This window comes from Ranitomeya imitator, chromosome 1, assembly GCF_032444005.1.
Source record: "Ranitomeya imitator isolate aRanImi1 chromosome 1, aRanImi1.pri, whole genome shotgun sequence".
Lineage (NCBI taxonomy): Eukaryota > Metazoa > Chordata > Amphibia > Anura > Dendrobatidae > Ranitomeya > Ranitomeya imitator.
Window position 1 is genome coordinate 1,101,955,001 of NC_091282.1, and position 19,415 is coordinate 1,101,974,415.

Sequence of the window (19,415 nt, forward strand, 5' to 3'; positions counted from 1 at the left end):
AGTAATCAGATGGGAATGACGGTTGAGGGAGAACGTCGATAAGGGATGAAAAATAGTTTGTAACCATACTGGACAAATGTTGTCTCCTGTCACTTTGAATTGATGCTGCAGTACCTGTCCTGTCTGCGGTCATAGCAAAATCACTCCACAACCTGGTCAGAAAACCCCTCTGGCCAACGCCACTTCTGATTTCTGCCCCTCTAACACCTCTGGTCTGCTGGCCCCTGCAGCTCGTGTGAGAACGATCACGGGCGCTGTGTGCAGGGAATGCCAGAAGCAAACGGTCAACAAGAGTTGATTGTTTGGTTGCTAATATTATTTCCAAGTTGTCATGTGGCATTATATTTTGAAATTTGCCTTTATGGCGAGGATCAAGGAGGCAGGCCAACCAGTAATCGTCATCGTTCATCATTTTAGTAATGCGTGTGTCCCTTTTGAGGATACGTAAGGCATAATCCGCCATGTGGGCCAAAGTTCCAGTTCTCAAATCTGCGGTTGTGCTTGGTTGAGGGGCAGTTTCAGGCAAATCCACGTCACTTGTGTCCCTCCAAAAACCAGAACCCGGCCTTGCCGCGCCAACAATTTCCAGTGGCCCCGGAAAAGCTTCCTCATTAAAAATATAATCATCCCCATCATCCTCCTCGTCCTCCTCCTCCTCTTCGCCCGCTACCTCGTCCTGTACACTGCCCTGGCCAGACAATGGCTGACTGTCATCAAGGCTTTCCTCTTCCTCAGCTGCAGACACCTGATCCTTTATGTGCGTCAAACTTTGCATCAGCAGACGCATTAGGGGGATGCTCATGCTTATTATGGCGTTGTCTGCACTAACCAGCCGTGTGCATTCCTCAAAACACTGAAGGATGAAGGACTTGACACATGTCTTGAATCTTCGACCACTGCACACCTGACAACTCCATGTCTGCCATCCTACTGCCTGCCCGTGTATGTGTATCCTCCCACAAAAACATAACAGCCCGCCTCTGTTCGCACAGTCTCTGAAGCATGTGCAGTGTTGAGTTCCACCTTGTTGCAACGTCTATGATTAGGCGATGCTGGGGAAGGTTCAAAGAACGCTGATAGGTCTGCATACGGCTGGAGTGTACGGGCGAACGGCGGATATGTGAGCAAAGTCCACGCACTTTGAAGAGCAGGTCGGATAACCCCGGATAACTTTTCAGGAAGCACTGCACCACCAGGTTTAAGGTGTGAGCCAGACAAGGAATGTGTTTCAGTTGGGAAAGGGAGATGGCAGCCATGAAATTCCTTCCGTTATCACTCACTACCTTGCCTGCCTCAAGATCTACAGTGCCCAGCCACGACTGCGTTTCTTTCTGCAAGAACTCGGACAGAACTTCCGCGGTGTGTCTGTTGTCGCCCAAACACTTCATAGCCAATACAGCCTGCTGACGTTTGCCAGTAGCTGCCCCATAATGGGAGACCTGGTGTGCAACAGTGGCAGCTGCGGATGGAGTGGTTGTGCGACTGCGGTCTGTGGACGAGCTCTCGCTTCTGCAGGAGGACGAGGAGGAGGAGGAGGGGGTGCGAACGGCTACAGCCAACTGTTTCCTAGACCGTGGGCTAGGCAGAACTGTCCCAAACTTGCTGTCCCCTGTGGACCCTGCATCCACAACATTCACCCAGTGTGCCGTGATGGACACGTAACGTCCCTGGCCATGCCTACTGGTCCATGCATCTGTTGTCAGGTGCACCTTTGTGCTCACAGATTGCCGGAGTGCATGGACGATGCGCTCTTTAACATGCTGGTGGAGGGCTGGGATGGCTTTTCTGGAAAAAAAGTGTCGACTGGGTAGCTCGTAGTGGGGTACAGCGTAGTCCATCAGGGCTTTGAAAGCTTCGCTTTCAACTAACCGGTAGGGCATCATCTCTAACGAGATTAGTCTAGCTATGTGGGCGTTCAAACCCTGTGTACGCGGATGCGAGGCTAAGTACTTCCTTTTTCTAACCATAGTCTCATGTAGGGTGAGCTGGACTGGAGAGCTGGAGATCGTGGAACTAGCGGGGGTGCCGGTGGACATGACAGACTGAGAGACGGTGGGAGATGGTATTGTTGCCACCGGTGCCCTAGATGCAGTGTTTCCTACTACGAAACTGGTGATTCCCTGACCCTGACTGCTTTGGCCTGGCAAAGAAACCTGCACAGATACTGCAGGTGGTGCGGAAAATGGTGGCCCTACACTGCCGGAAGGGATGTTGCGTTGATGACTAGCTTCATTGGCCGAGGGTGCTACAACCTTAAGGGACGTTTGGTTGTTAGTCCAAGCTTGCAAATGCATGGTTGTTAAATGTCTATGCATGCAACTTGTATTGAGACTTTTCAGATTCTGCCCTCTGCTTAAGGTAGTTGAACATTTTTGACAGATGACTTTGCGCTGATCAATTGGATGTTGTTTAAAAAAATGCCAGACTGCACTCTTTCTAGCATCGGATACCTTTTCAGACATTGCAGACTGAGCTTTAACCGGATGGCCACGCTGTCCTCCAACAGGTTTTGGCTTTGCCACGCGTTTTGGGCAAGATACGGGCCCGGCAGATGGAACCTGTTGCGATGTTGATGCCTGCTGCGGCCCCTCCTCCTCCGCTTCCGAACTGCTGCCGCCTGCACCCTGTTCCCCCAATGGCTGCCAATCGGGGTCAAGAACTGGGTCATCTATTACCTCTTCTTGTAGCTCGTGTGCAACTTCGTCTGTGTGACCGTGTCGGTCGGTGGTATAGCGTTCGTGATGGGGCAACATAGTCTCATCAGGGTCTGATTCTTGATCATTACCCTGCGAGGGCAATGTTGTGGTCTGAGTCAAAGGACCAGCATAGTAGTCTGGCTGTGGCTGTGCATCAGTGCACTCCATGTCAGATTCAACTTGTAATGGGCATGGACTGTTAACTGCTTCACTTTCTAAGCCAGGGACGGTATGTGTAAAGAGCTCCATGGAGTAACCCGTTGTGTCGCCTGCTGCATTCTTCTCTGTTGTTGTTTTTGCTGAAGAGGACAAGGAAGCGACTTGTCCCTGACCGTGAACATCCACTAACGACGCGCTGCTTTTACATTTACCAGTTTCACGAGAGGAGGCAAAAGAGCTAGAGGCTGAGTCAGCAAGATAAGCCAAAACTTGCTCTTGCTGCTCCGGCTTTAAAAGCGGTTTTCCTACTCCCAGAAAAGGGAGCGTTCGAGGCCTTGTGTAGCCAGACGACGAACCTGGCTCCACAGCTCCAGACTTAGGTGCAATATTTTTTTTCCCACGACCACCTGATGCTCCACCACTACCACTACCCTCATTACCAGCTGACAATGAACGCCCCCGACCACTACCTCTTCCACCAGACTTCCTCATTGTTTTAAAAACGTAACCAAACTAACGGTATTTGTTGCTGTCACACAACTTACACGGTGAGCTATAACTTCAGTATGATTTAGCTACCCCTTTACAGGTGGGTGAGACCACAACGAAAATCAGGCACAATGTTCCACACTCTGTTTTTGGTGGCACCAAATGAGAGAGATGCCACACATGCAGGACTGTCACTGAAGCACAAATGTTAATATTAATCTCCCACTGTTTTTTTTTATTTTTTATTTTTTTTTTCAGGGAGACTTTAGAAACAAAATAAAATAAAATGATTTTTTCAGGAAGAATTTAGAAACCAAATAACATAAAATGATTTTTCCAATGACAATTTAGAAACCAAATAAAAAAAAAAAAAAAATAGGCTTTCTATGCCCCACTGAGTGAGAGATGCCACACACAGGAGTCAGGAGTGGCACACAAGCCCAGAGGCCAATATTTTTCTCCCAATGATTGATGTAGTGATTTTTTCAGGTAGATTTTGGAACCCAAATCAAGCAAAAAAAATAATAGGCTTTCTATGGCCCACAATTGGAGAGAGAGAGAGAGATGGCACACCCAGGAGTCAAGACTGGCACACAAGCAGAAAGGGCAATATTAACCCCTTTCTGACATGGGACGTACTATCCCGTCGAGGTGGGGTGGGCCCCCATGACCACGGACGGGATAGTACGTCCAGCGCGATCGGCGACGCTCACGGGGGGAGCGCCGCCGATCGCGGCCGGGTGTCAGCTGTTTATCGCAGCTGACATCCGGCACTATGTGCCAGGAGCGGTCACGGACCGCCCCCAGCACATTAACCCCTGGCACACCGCGATCAAAGATGATCGCGATGTGCCGGCGGTATAGGGAAGCTTCCCGCAGGGAGGGGGCTCCCTGCGGGCTTCCCTGAGCCCCCCGCAGCAACGCGATGTGATCGCGTTGCTGCGAGGGTCTCACCTCCCTCCCTGCTTCCTCCAGCCCCGGATCCAAGATGGCCACGGATCCGGGTCCTGCAGGGAGGGAGGTGGCTTCACAGAGCCTGCTTAGAGCAGGCACTGTGAAGGCTGCAGCGCTGCATGTCAGATCAGTGATCTGACAGAGTGCTGTGCACACTGTCAGATCACTGATCTGTGATGTCCCCCCCTGGGACAATGTAAAAAAGTTAAAAAAAAATTTTCAAAATGTGTAAAAAAAAAAAAAAAAAAGATTCCTAAATAATGAAAAAAAAAAAGAAATATTATTCCCCTAAATACATTTCTTTATCTAAATAAAAAAAAAACAATAAAAGTACACATATTTAGTATCACCGCGTCCGTAACGACCTGACCTATAAATCTGGCCCACTAGTTATCCCCTTCAGTAAACACCGTAAGAAAAAAAAAAAAAAAGCGAGGCAAAAAACAACGCTTTATTATCATACCGCCGAACAAAAAGTGAACAAACACGCGATCAAAAAGACAGATATAAATAACCATGATACTGCTGAAAGCGTCATCTTGTCCCGCAAAAAACGAGCCGCCATACAGTATCATCAGCAAAAAAAAAAAAAAGTTATAGTCCTGAGAATAAAGCGATGCAAAAATAATTATTTTTTCTATAAAATAGTTTTTATCGTATAAAAGCGCCAGAACATAAAAAAAATGATATAAATGAGGTGTCGCTGTAATCGTACTAACCCGAAGAATAAAACTGCTTTATCAATTTTACCAAACGCGGAACGGTATAAACGCCTCCCCCAAAAGAAATTCATGAATAGCTGGTTTTTGGTCATTCTGCCTCGCAAAAATCGGAATAAAAAGCGATCAAAAAATGTAACGTGCCCGAAAATGTTACCAATAAAAACGTCAACTCGTCCCGCAAAAAACAAGACCTCACATGACTCTGTGAACCAAAATATGAAAAAATTATAGCTCTCAAAATGTGGTAACGCAAAAAATATTTTTTGCAATAAAAAGCGTCTTTCAGTGTGTGACGGCTGCCAATCATAAAAATCCGCTAAAAAACCCGCTATAAAAGTAAATCAAACCCCCCTTCATCACCCCCTTAGTTAGGGAAAAATTAAAAAAATGTATTTATTTCCATTTTTCCATTAGGGTTAGGGCTAGGGCTAGGGTTAGGGCTAGGGTTAGGGTTTGGGTTAGGGCTAGGGTTAGGGCTAGGGTTAGGGCTAGGGTTAGGGCTAGGGTTAGGGCTAGGGTTAGGGCTAGGGTTAGGGCTATGGTTAGGGCTAGGGTTAAGGCTACAGTTAGGGTTGGGGCTAAAGTTAGGGTTAGGGCTATGGTTAGGGCTAGGGTTAGGGCTACAGTTTGGGTTGGGGCTAAAGTTAGGGTTGGGGCTAGGGTTAAGGCTACAGTTAGGGTTGGGGCTAAAGTTACGGTTAGGGTTTAGATTACATTTACAGTTGGGAATAGGGTTGGGATTAGGGTTAGGTGTGTGTCAGGGTTAGAGGTGTGGTTAGGGTTACTGTTGGGATTAGGGTTAGGGGTGTGTTTGGATTAGGGTTTCAGTTATAATTGGGGGGTTTCCACTGTTTAGGCACATCAGGGGCTCTCCAAACGCGACATGGCGTCCGATCTCAATTCCAGCCAATTCTGCGTTGAAAAAGTAAAACAGTGCTCCTTCCCTTCCGAGCTCTCCCGTGTGCCCAAACAGGGGTTTACCCCAACATATGGGGTATCAGCGTACTCAGGACAAATAGGACAACAACTTTTGGGGTCCAATTTCTCTTGTTACCCTTGGGAAAATACAAAACTGGGGGCTAAAAAATAATTTTTGTGGGAAAAAAAAAGATTTTTTATTTTCACGGCTCTGCGTTATAAACTGTAGTGAAACACTTGGGGGTTCAAAGTTCTCACAACACATCTAGATAAGTTCCATGGGGGTCTAGTTTCCAATATGGGGTCACTTGTGGGGGATTTCTACTGTTTAGGTACATTAGGGGTTCTGCAAACGCAATGTGACGCCTGCAGACCATTCCATCTAAGTCTGCATTCCAAATGGCACTCCTTCCCTTCCGAGCCCTCCCATGCGCCCAAACGGTGGTTCCCCCCAACATATGGAGTATCAGCGTACTCAGGACAAATTGGACAACAACTTTTGGGGTCAAATTTCTCCTCTTACCTGCGGGAAAATACAAAACTGGGGGCTAAAAAATAATTTTTGGGGGAAAGATTTTTTTTTTCAATTTTCACGGCTCTGCGTTACAAACTGTAGTGAAACACTTGGGGGTTCAAAGCTCTCACAACACATCTAGATGAGTTCCTTAGGGGGTCTAGTTTCCAAAATGGTGTCACTTGTGGGGGGTTTCTACTGTTTCGGTACATTAGGGGCTCTGCAAATGCAATGTGACACCTGCAGACCATTCCATCTAAGCCTGCATTCCAAATGGAGCTCCTTCCCTTCCGAGCCCTCCCATGCGCCCAAACAGTGGTTCCCCCCCACATATGGGGTATCAGCGCACTCAGAACAAATTGGACAACAAATTTTGGGGTCCAATTTCTCCTGTTTCCCTTGGGAAAATACAAAACTGGGGGCTAAAAAATAATTTTTGTGGGAAAAAATTTTTGTTTTATTTTTACGGCTCTCCATTATAAACTTCTGTGAAGCCCTTGGTGGGTCAAAGTGCTCACCACACATGTAGATAAGTTCCTTAGGGGGTCTACTTTCCAAAATAGTGTCACTTGTGGGGGGTTTCTACTGTTTAGGTACATTAGGGGCTCTGCAAACGCAATGTGACACCTGCAGACCATTCCATCTAAGTCTGCATTCAAATGGCACTCCTTCCCTTCCGAACCCTCCCATGCGCCCAAACAGTGGTTCCCCCCCACATATGGTGTATCATCGCACTCAGGACAAATTGGGCAACAAATTTTGGGGTCCACTTTCTCCTGTTACCCTCGGGAAAATACAAAACTGGGGGCTAAAAAAATAATTTTTGTGGGAAAAATTTTTTGTTTTATTTTTATGGTTCTACATTATAAACTTCTGTGAAGCACTTGGTGGGTCAAAGTGCCCACCACACATCTAGATAAGTTCCTTAAGGGGTCTACTTTCCAAAATGGTGTCACTTGTGGGGGGTTTCAATGTTTAGGCACATCAGGGGCTCTCCAAACGCAACATGGCGTCCCATCTCAATTCCTGTCAATTTTGCATTGAAAAGTCAAACGGCGCTCCTTCCCTTCCGAGCTCTCCCATCCGCCCAAACAGTGGTTTATCCCCACATATGGGGTATCAGTGTACTCAGGACAAATTGTATAACAACTTTTGGGGTCCAATTTCTTCTCTTACCCTTGGGAAAATAAAAAATTGGGGGCGGAAAGTTAATTTTTGTGAAAAAATATGATTTTTTATTTTTACGGTTCTACATTATAAACTTCTGTGAAGCACTTGGTGGGTCAAAGTGCTCACCACACATCTAGATAAGTTCCTTAAGGGGTCTACTTTCCAAAATGGTGTCACTTGTGGGGGGTTTCAATGTTTAGGCACATCAGGGGCTCTCCAAACGAAACATGGCGTCCCATCTCAATTCCAGTCAAGTTTGCATTGAAAAGTCAAATAGCGCTCCTTCGCTTCCAAGCTCTGCCATGCGCCCAAACAGTGGTTTACCCCCACATGTGGGGTATTGCCGTGCTCAGGACAAATTGTACAACAATGTTTGGGGTCTATTTTCTCCTGTTACCCTTAGTAAAATTAAACAAATTGGAGCTGAATTAAATTTTTTGTGAAAAAAAGTTAAATGTTCATTTTTATTTAAACATTCAAAAAATTCCTGTTAAGTACCAGAAGGGTTAATAAACTTCTTGAATATGGTTTTGAGCACCTTGAGGGGTGTAGTTTTTAGATTGGTGTCACACTTGGGTATTTTCTATCATATAGACCCCTCAAAATGACTTCAAATGAGATGTGGTCCCTAAAATAAAATGGTGTTGTAGAAATGAGAAATTGCTGGTCAACTTTTAACCCTTATAACTCCCTAACAAAAAACAATTTTGGTTCCAAAATTGTGCTGATGTAAAGTAGACATGTGGGAAATGTTACTTATTAAGTATTTTGTGTGACATATCTCTGTGATTTAATTGCATAAAAATTCAAAGTTGGAAAATTGCGAAATATTCAAAATTTTCACCATATTTCTGTTTTTTTCACAAATAAACGCAGGTAATATCAAAGAAATTTTACCATTGCCATGAAGTACAATATGTCACGAGAAAACAATGTCAGAATCACTGGGATCCGTTGAAGCGTTCCAGAGTTATAACCTCACAAAGGGACAGTGGTCAGAATTGTAAAAATTGGCCCGGTCATTAACGTGCAAACCACCCTTGGGGGTAAAGGGGTTAATCTGCCACTGATTTTTTTTTTTTTTTTTCAGGGAGACTTTAGAAAAAATAATAATAGAATAAAATGATTTTTTCAGGAAGAATTTAGAAACCAAATAAAATAAAATGATTTTTTCAGGGAGAATTTAGAAAACAAATAAAACAAAAAATAGGCTTTCTATGGCCCACTGAGTGAGAGATGACGCACACAGGAGTCAGGAGTGGCACACAAGCCCAGAGGCCATTATTGTTCTCCCAATGATTGATGTATTGATTTTTTCAGGTAGATTTTGGAACCCAAATCAAGCTAAAAAAAATAATAGGCTTTCTATGGCCCACAATTGGAGAGAGAGAGAGATGGCACACCCAGGAGTCAAGACTGGCACACAAGCAGAAAGGGCAATATTAATCCACTGGGATTGCACTCTAGCAGAAATGCCAATCTTAATCTCCCACAAAAAAAAAAAAAAAAAAAAAAAGGAACTGTCCTTCAATTACTATCTCCCTGCAGTAATCTCAGCCAGGTATGGCAGGCAGCAATAAGGAGTGGACAGATGCACAAATTAAATAAAAAGTGTGGACAAACAAACAAGATAGCTGCGCAGAAAGGAAGGAACAAGAGTATTTGTGCTTTGAAAAAAGCAGTTGGTTTGCACAGCGGCGTACACACAGCAATGCAGCTATCAGGGAGCCTTCTAGGGCAGCCCAATGAGCTACAGCGCTGAGGAAAAAAAAAAAAATGTAGCTTCCACTGTCCCTGCACACCGAAGGTGGTGTTGGACAGTGCAAAACGCTACAGCACAAGCGGTTTGGTGGTTAATGGACCCTGCCTAACGCTATCCCTGCTTCTGACGAAGCGGCAGCAACCTCTCCCTAAGCTCAGATCAGCAGCAGTAACATGGCGGTCGGCGGGAACGCCCCTTTATAGCCCCTGTGACGCCGCAGACAGCAAGCCAATCACTGCAATGCCCTTCTCTAAGATGGTGGGGACCAGGACCTATGTCATCACGCTGCCCACACTCTGCGTTTACCTTCATTGGCTGAGAAATGGCGCTTTTCGCGTCATTGAAACGCGACTTTGGCGCGAAAGTCGCGTACCGCATGGCCGACCCCGCACAGGGGTCGGATCGGGTTTCATGAAACCCGACTTTGCCAAAAGTCGGCGACTTTTGAAAATGAACGACCCGTTTCGCTCAACCCTAGTCATAAGGTTATTCCTCTGCAGATACTCCAGTATAGCATCCCTTAGAATGCCCTCCAGGATTTTACCCACAGTAGAGGTTAAGCTTACTGGCCTATAATTTCCGAGTTCAGCTTTTGTCCCCTTTTTGAATATTGACACCACATTTGCTATATGCCAGTCCTGTGGTACAGACCCTGTTACTATGGAGTCTTTAAAGATTTTTTAAGCTTGAAGCTTGGGCTGAGAAATAACAGTTGGAGTGTAATGTAGATAAAATGTAAGGTCATGAATTTGCATAGAGGAAATAAAATGTACAATTATGTTCTAAAGGGTAAAAAAACTGGGTGAAACTGTCACTGACAAAGAGTTGGGTGTATGGGTGGACAGCAAACTCAACTTAAGTGACCAGAGTCAGGCAGCTGCTGCAAATGCAAATAAAATCATGAAATGCATTAAAAGTGACATAGATGATAATGACAGGAACATATCTTTGCCCTTATACAAGTTAGTGATGAGACCATACAGTGAATAAGAAGGAAATAGCTGAACTAGAGTAGGCGCAGAGAAGTGTGACCAAGGTTATTAAGGGAATGAGAAGACTGTAATACCAAGGCACGTTTACAAACAAAGGGTTATTCACTTTGGAATAAGGAAGGCTTGGGGCAATCTTATTAAAATGCACAAATAGATAAGAGGACAGTAAAGAAATCTTTCTTGTGAAATTCTTACACCTAGGCCTGCGGTGGTGACACGGGGGCATCCTCTACATCTAGACTACACATGTCAATCTCTGGCCTGCGGGACAAATCTGCCTTTAACCGTAACCCCCCTTCCCACCCCGGCATCACAACTGTATTGTAATCTTGGATGCTGACACAGTCTAAAGCAGAGGTCCCCAACTCCAGTCCTCAAGGCCCACCAACAGGTCATGTTTTCAGGATTTCCTTTGTATAGCACAGGTGATGCAATTATTACCTGGGCAAGACTAAGGAAATCCTGAAAACATGACCTGTTGGTGGGCCTTGAGGACTGGAGTTGGGGACCTCTGGTCTAAAGGCCCCTTCACATTAAGCGACGCTGCAGCGATACCGACAACGATCCGGATCGCTGCAGCGTCGCTGTTTGGTTGCTGGAGAGCGGTCACACAGACCGCTCTCCAGCGACCAACGATGCCGGTAACCAGGGTAAACATCGGGTAACTAAGCGCAGGGCCGCGCTTAGTAACCCGATGTTTACCCTGGTTACCATCCTAAAAGTAAAAAAAAACAAACACTACATACTTACCTACAGCCGTCTGTCCTCCAGCGCTGTGCTCTGCACTCCTCCTGTACTGTCTGTGTGAGCACAGCGGCCGGAAAGCAGAGCGGTGACGTCACCGCTCTGCTTTCCGGCTGACCGACGCTCACAGCCACTATGACTATGTGGAGCCATTATACTGCATGGGGGACTATGTGGGGCCCATTATTCTGTATGGAGGACTATGTGGAACCATTAAACTGTATGGAGAACAATGTGGGGCCCATTACTTTGTATGAAAGACTATGTTGGACTTGTTATTCTGTATGGAGGACTATGTGTGGCCCATTATTCTGTATACAGCACAATGTGGGGCCATTATACTGCATGGAAAACTATGTGGGGCCCATTATTCTGTATCGAGGACTATCTGGGGCCATTATACTGTATGGAAGACTATGTGTGCCCATTAAACTGTATAGATAACTATGTGGGACCATTATACTGTATAAAGGACTATTTGAAGCCATTATACTGTATGAAGGATTGCGTTGGGTCCATTTTTCTGTATGGAGGATTATGTGGGGCCATCATACTGTCTGGAGGACAATGTGGGGCCCATTATTCTGTATGCAGGACTATGTGGGGCCCAATATAATGTACAACGGACTTTGCAGGGTCCATTATACTGAATGGAGGACTATATGGGGCCAGTATACTGTATGGAGGATTATGTGGGGCCCTTTATAAAGTAAGGAGGACTATAGGACTATATGGGGCACATTACTCTGTATTGAGAACTATGTGGGACCCATTATACTGTGTGGGGATCACAGATGGGGCATCATACTTTTTGGTGCCACCATACCTTGCTGGTGGGCACAGTCTGTTTTTGTAGGGTACTGTGGAGGAATTCACTGTGGGGGTATCATACCGTGTTTGGGGGCACTTGTGTTGGCATCATACTTTAGTATCTGTATTATTTATTAATTCAAGGCTTTTTATACTTTGTTATTACATATTTAAATTAGGCCATTGGGCCATATGCTTTTTTCTGCTCTTACAAAACATATTATATTATTCCAGAATGCTCCATTCGTGATTATGTGTTTATTTTATTCTAAGATCTATTAATTAAAATGTACCTTATTTGTGGGACAACCTATTTAAGTTTGTTTCAATATGAAAAAGGTTCATCGTTATATTTCTTGATAAGGAAAAACGTCCTCAATTGTAGAATTTTTTATTAAATATCAAGGTTGGCCCACAACGTTGCCCAAATTTTTAATTCTGTCTCTCTGTATATTTCAGTTTGACATCCCTAGTCTAGAGGAAAGAAGGTTTCATCATAGTCACAGAAATTATTATTATTTATTTATATAGCACTATTAATTCCATGGTGCTGTACATGAGAAGGGGTTACATCAAAATACAAATATCACTTACAGTAAACAAAAATAACAATGACAGACTAATACAGAGGGAAGAGGAGCCTGCCCTTGCGGGCTTACATTCTACAGGATTATGGGGAAGGAGACAGGAGGTCGAGGGTTGCAGTAGCTCCAATGGTGTTGAGGTGGCTGTGTGGTCTTTACAGGCTGTAAGCTTCCTTGAAGAGGTGGGTTTTTCAGGTTTCTTTTGAAGGATCCAAAAGTAGTGGATAACCGGATGTGTTGGGGCACTGAATTCCAGAGGATGGGTGATATTCGGGAGAAGTCTTGGAGGCGATTGAGTGAGGAGCGAATAAGCGTGGAGGAAAGGAGGAGGTCTTGGGAGGACCGGAGATTACGTGAGGGGAGATATTGAGAGATTAGTGTGGAAATATACGGAGGAGAAAGGTTATGGATGGCTTTGTAGGTCAGTGTTAGTAATTTAAACTGGATACGCTGGGAAATTGGGAGCCAGTGAAGGGATTTGCAAAGAGGTGAAGCAGGAGTGTAGCGAGTCGGGCAGCAGAGTTAATGATGGACTGGAGGGGTGCGAGAGTGTTAGAAGGTAGGCCACAGAGGAGTATGTTGCAGTAGTTGAGACGGGAGATGATTAGGGCATGCACGAGCATTTTGGTAGAGTGTGGGTTGAGGAAAGGACGGATTCTGGAAATATTTTTGAGCTGGAGGCGACAGGAGGTGGCAAGAGCTTGGATGTGTGGTTTGAAGGACAGGGCAGAGTCAAGGGTTAAGGTACCTTCACACATAACGATATCGTTAACAATATTGTTGCAACGTCACGCTTTTTTGTGACGTAGCAACGATCTCGCTAACGATCTCCTTATGTGTGACAGCGACCAATGATCAGAGGCCCCTGCTGGGAGATCGTTGGTCGTGGGGAATGATCAGGACCTTTTTTTGGTCGCTGATCACCCGCTGTCATCGCTGGATCGGCGTGTGTGACGCCGATCCAGCGATGTGTTCACTTGTAACCAGGGTAAACATCGGGTTACTAAGTGCAGGGCCACATTTAGTAACCCGATATTTACCCTGGTTACCATTGTAAAAGTTTAAAAAAAAAAACAGTACATACTCACATTCCGATGTCTGTCACGTCCCCCACCGCCAGCTTCCCTGCACTGACTGTCAGCGCTGCCGGACGTAAAGCAGAGCACAGCGGTGACGTCACCGCTGTGCTCTGCTTTACGGCCAGCGCTGACACAGTCAGTGCGGGAAGCTGACGGCGGGGGATGTGACAGACATCGGAATGTAAGTATGTAGTGTTTTTTTTTTTTTACTTTTACAATGGTAACCAGGATAAATATCGGGTTACTAAGTGCGGCCCTGCACTTAGTAACCCGATGTTTACCCTGGTTACCTGGGGACTTCGGCATCGTTGAAGACAGTTTCAACGATGCCGAAGTCGTTCCCCGGATCGTTGGTCACTGGAGAGAGCTGTCTGTGTGACAGCTCCCCAGCGACCACACAACGACTTACCAACGATCACGGCCAGGTCCTATCGCTGGTCGTGATCGTTGGTAAGTCGTTTAGTGTAACGGTACCTCAACTCCGAGGCAGCGGATTTTGGGGACAGGGGAAAGTGTGATTTCATTTATTTTGATAGATAGATCAGGTAGGGAAGATATGCGCGATGGAGGAAAGATAATGAGTTCAGATTTGTCCACATTGAGCTTGAGGAAGCGAGAGGAGAAGAAGGAGGATATGGCCGACAGACACTCTGGGATTCTGGAGAGCAGAGATGTGACCTCTGGGCCAGAGAGGTAGATCTTAGTGTCATCGGCATATAGATGGTACTGGAAGCCATAGGACCTTATGATTGTCCCAGGCCGAGTGTATAGATTGAGAAGAGTAAGGGTCCTAGGACAGAGCCTTGGGGGACTCCAACAGAGAGGGGGCCAGATGAAGAGGTAGTATAGGAGTAGGAAACGCTAAATGTGCGGTTGGCAAGGTATGAGGAGATCCAAGATAGGGCAAGGTCTTTGACACCAAAGGAAGAGAGGATCTGTAGTAGGAGGCAGTGGTCAACTGTGTCGAAGGCAGAGGACAGGTGTAGGAGGAGGAGTATAGAGAATTGTCTGTTAGTTTTGGCTGTAAGTAAGTCATTAGTAATTTTGGTCAGGGCAGTCTCCGTGGAATGGTGGGGACGGAAGCCAGATGATAGGTTGTCGAAGAGAGAGTTAGATGCAAAGTGAGAGGAAAGTTCAGCATGGACGTGCTGCTCAAAGAGTTTGGAAGCAAATGGGAGCAAAGATATGGGGCGATAGCTGGACATAGCGCTTGGGTCAAGGGATGGCTTTTTGAGGATAGGTGTGATTGTGGCATGTTTGAAGGCAGAAGGGAAGGTACCAGAAGTTAGTGAAAGGTTGAAGAGATGGGTTAGGGATGGGATTAGTGTGGTGGTGAGGTTGGGGAGAAGGTGGGATGGGATGGGGTCAAGTGCACAAGTGGTGAGGTGTGATTTGGAGAGAAGATGAGCAAGCTCCCCTTCAGAGATTTTGGGGAGTGAAGTTATGGGGTTTGGGCATTGGTCTGGCATACAAAGGGGTTGTGGTGGTTGGACAACAAAGACTTGCCTTGTTTGGTCTATCTTATTTTTGAAGTGCGTGGCAAAGTCCTTGGCAACGATTAGGGAACTCAGAGGGGGCAGTGGTGGGCGGAGGAGGGAGTTAAAAGTGTTGAACAACTGTTTGGGTTTGTGGGATAAGGAAGATACACACTTTCATATGCATGACAGGGGCGACCGTGTCAATAGCTGATGAAAGAGTTGCATTGTAGAAAGCAGTGGCAGTGTCTGTGTCGTTATCACGGGGAGCCTAGGTAGGCTAAAGCTAATAATCCGGGCCCCTGCAATATCCCTCAGACTAGGGAAACCCTGTCTGTCCCTCTCCCAGAGATTACACTGATGGTGTGCTTGTCTGGGCCGCCAGGCATGCCCCTGACTCCTGTTTCAGTACTAATCTGAAACCTCCACCCTCCACCCAGTGATAATTCCTCACACCAACCCCTACAGAAAGCACAGACAGGGAAAACCAAAAACGCACCATGCCGCAAACACACTCAGGAAAACACTATAATGTGCACAGGGCAAAACAAAACACAAATAGGAAGGAGAAATATGACAAAGGATCATACACTACCAGATATGATATTTCCACTCCAAGACCACCACTCCGAACCGAGATCACCAGGTACAAGACACAAGCTATAATCGGCGATTACCAAAGTTCAGAAGAACTATTTAAAGGCCGTGGGCGTGACCCAGCCTCCAATCCGAGTACCAGCTAGATTAACCCCGAACAACCTAGATGAAATCTAGCCGGCGCCACTGAGCGCATAGTGGACGAAAGCAGAATTACCGCTGTCTGTCGGACGCCCTAGTGTGAATAGCGTCCGACATCACAGTCGTGGAGTGAGGATATAGAGGGCAGTGGTAGGATAGAGTCAGAGAGTGTGTTGGTGTCTAAGTGTGCTAGGTTCCTGTGTGGGTGCGCATGGTGCTGGACATGGGTGACAGGTGAGGAGGACAGTGATGAGAAAGCAATTAATTACTACAAGAGCAGTGAGATTATAGAATTCTCTGTTATATGATGCTGTAATTGTCAATTCAATAAAAAGTACAAGGAGGACCTGGATGTTTTTCTTGAAAAATGTTATATTATAGGTTATGGGTTCCAGATTTTTTGATGGTATGCTGATCCAGAGAACTAATCTGATTGTGATATTTGGATTAGGGAAGAAATTTTCACCTAATATGAGGCTATCAGCATTTGCCTCTTGGGGTTTTTTGCCTTTCCCTGGATCAGCATGTTAGGATATAGGTTGAACTTGATGGATTTATGTCTGCCTTCAATTTTTGAAAAACTATAAAATTATGAGATTAATACAAATAAAATGACCTACATTAGGTTTCCTAATGTGTGCAATAAAAAAACAATAAAAATAATACTATGAATTACCTGTAGATGTCTAAAGGAGGCGCTGTCTGACACAAATGAGACAGACACAATAAAATATACATGTGGGGGTAGTTCTGAGGGAATCCAGGACAGATATGATTCACTTTCTGATAACTCATCTATACCATCCAAGATTACCATGAGGGGTCTGCTTTTAGTAGCCAATTCTAGAACAGTGGATAACTCATTTATCAATCCTTTAAGATTCTTAAAAAAAAATAAAAAGTTACATTTTAAGCATATCAGAAATCAACAAATAAATCAAGCACCACTATGTTTACCAAGTATACTGTATATGTACCGTGGGGAAAATAAATATTTGATACACTGCAGATTTTGCATGTTTTCACACCTTTAAAGAATGGAGAGGTCTGTAATTTTTAGCATAGGTACACTTCAACTGAGAGAGACAGAATCTAAAAATTAAAAAAAACCAGAAAATCACATTGTAAGATTTTTACCTAATTAATTTGCATTTTATTGCATGAAATAAGTATTTGATCACCTACCAACCAGCAAGAATTCTGATGCTCACGGGCCTGTTAGTTCTTCTTTAGGAAGCCTCCTACTCTGCTCTCATTACTTGTATTAATTGCACTTGTTTGAACTCGTTACCTGTATGAAAGTCACCTGTTCACACACTCAATCAATCAATCACACTCCAACCTCTCCACCATGGCCAAGACCAAAGAGCTGTCTAAGGACACCAGAGACAAAATTGTAGATCTGCACAAGGCTGGGATGGGTCACAGGACAAAAGGCAATCAGCTTGGTTAGAAGCCAACAACTGTTAGCACCATTATTAGAAAAGGAAGAAACACAAGATGACTGTCATTCTTCCTTAGTCTGGAGCTCCATTTAAGATCTCGCTTCGTGGGGTAAGGATAATTTTGAGAAAGGCTAGTAATCAGCCCAGAACTACATGGGAGGACCTGATCAATAACCTGAAGAGAGCTGAGACAACAGACTCAAACATTACCATTAGTAACACAATATGCTGTCATAGATTTGAATCCTGCACGGCATGCAGGGTCCCCCTGCTCACGCCAGCACATGTCCAGGCCCATTTGAAGTTCGTGTGGTCAGATGAGACCAAAATAGAACTTTTTAGTATCTACTCTACTCGCTGTGTTTGGAAGAAGAAGAAGAATGAGTACAACCCGAAGAACACCGTCCCATCCGTGAAGCATGGTGGCATAAACATCACATTTTGGAGGTGCTTTTCTGCAAAGGGGACAGGACGATTGCACCGTATTGAAGGGAGGATGGATGGAGTCATGTATAACGAGATTTTGGCCAACAACCTCCTTCCCTCAGTAAGAGCATTGAGGATGGGTGGTAGCTGGGTCTTTCAGCATAACAATGACCCAAAACACACAGCCATGACAACTAAGGAGTGGCTCCGTAAGAAGTATTTCAAGGTCCTGGGGTGGCCTAGCCAGTCTCCACACCTGAACCCAACAGAAAGTTTTTGGAGGAAGCTGAAATTCAGTGATTGCCAGCGATAGCCCTGAAACCTGAAAGATCTGGAGAAGATCTGTATGGAGGAATGAGCCAAAATCCCTGCTGCAGTGTGTGCAAACTTGGTCAAAAAACTGCAGGAAATGTCTGACCTCTGTAATTGCAAACAAAGATTTCTGTAGCAAATATTAAGTTCTATTTTTCTTTTGTATCAAATACTTATTTCATGCAATAAAACACAAATTAATTATGTAAAAATCCTACAATTTTTAAGATTCTTTCACAGTTGAAGTGTTCCTACAATAAAAATTACAGACCTCTCCATTCTTTGTAGGTGGGAAAACTTGCAAAATCAGCAGTGTATCAAATACTTATTTTTCTCAGTGTATATTCTGAGTCAGTTTTCATCTTTCTGTTAAGAGTACAGGCGCTGGAGAATCAGTAATGAAGATGCAATACTTACATACTTATAGAAATGTGAGCGTATTGCCTAGATGTATATGGCAGCGTGCTGATGCTCGTGTCACCATCAGACTCATTTTGAAAATGACAACGTCCTATGCTTTTCAATATGAATATGCTTGAACCTTCTAAAACAGTTTAAAAATAATGGAATACCAATGCACAAATCTATGGTAAGTGGGCACTCAGTCTATGGACAATCCATTTCAAAGTGTGGATGGAATCTAGGGACTCTTAAGGTACCTTCACACATAACGATATTGTTAACGATATCGTTGCTATTTGTGACGTAGCAACGATATCGTTAATGAAATCGTTATGTGTGACAGCGACCAACGATCAGGCCCCTGCTGGGAGATCGTTGGTCGCTGAATAAAGTCCAGAACTTTATTTCGTCGCTGGACTCCTGCTGACATCGCTGGATCGGCGTGTGACACCGATCCAGCGATGTCTTCACTGGTAACCAGGGTAAACATCGGGTAACTAAGCGCAGGGCCGCGCTTAGTAACCCGATGTTTACCCTGGTTACCATCCTAAAAGTAAAAAAAAAACAAACACTAGATACTTACCTAACGCTGTCTGTCCTCCAGCGCTGTGCTCTGCACTCCTCCTGTACTGGCTGTGAGCCGGAAAGCAGAGCGGTGACGTCACCGCTCTGCTTTCCGGCTCACAGCCAGTACAGGAGGAGAGCAGAGAAGCAGAGCACAGCGCTGGAGGACAGACAGCGGTAGGTAAGTATCTAGTGTTTGTTTTTTTTTACTTTTAGCATGGTAACCAGGGTAAACATCGGGTTACTAAGCGCGGCCCTGCGCTTAGTTACCCGATATTTACCCTGGTTACCGGCATCGTTGGTCGCTGGAGAGCGGTCTGTGTGACAGCTCTCCAGCGACCAAACAGCGACGCTGCAGCGATCCGGATCGTTGTCGGTATCGCTGCAGCGTCGCTTAATGTGAAGGGGCCTTTACTGTTGTACTGTTTTACTACATTACTGTACATCTGAAAGCAAACAC

At 45.1% G+C, this 19,415-nt stretch overlaps 1 protein-coding gene across 1 annotated transcript in view; it reads right to left on the reverse strand.

The window, feature by feature from the left end:
* Positions 1–16,372: 16,372 nt before the first annotated feature.
* The window catches only part of LOC138656816 (NACHT domain- and WD repeat-containing protein 1-like), a 59,010-nt gene continuing 55,967 nt past the window's right edge, over positions 16,373–19,415 (reverse strand). The window contains exons 15-16 of the mRNA XM_069744089.1: positions 16,483–16,689; positions 16,373–16,387 (exon numbers count right to left, since the gene is read on the reverse strand). Of these exons, the coding sequence (XP_069600190.1) occupies positions 16,373–16,387; positions 16,483–16,689 (222 nt within the window). The remainder of the gene's footprint in view (positions 16,388–16,482; positions 16,690–19,415) is intronic.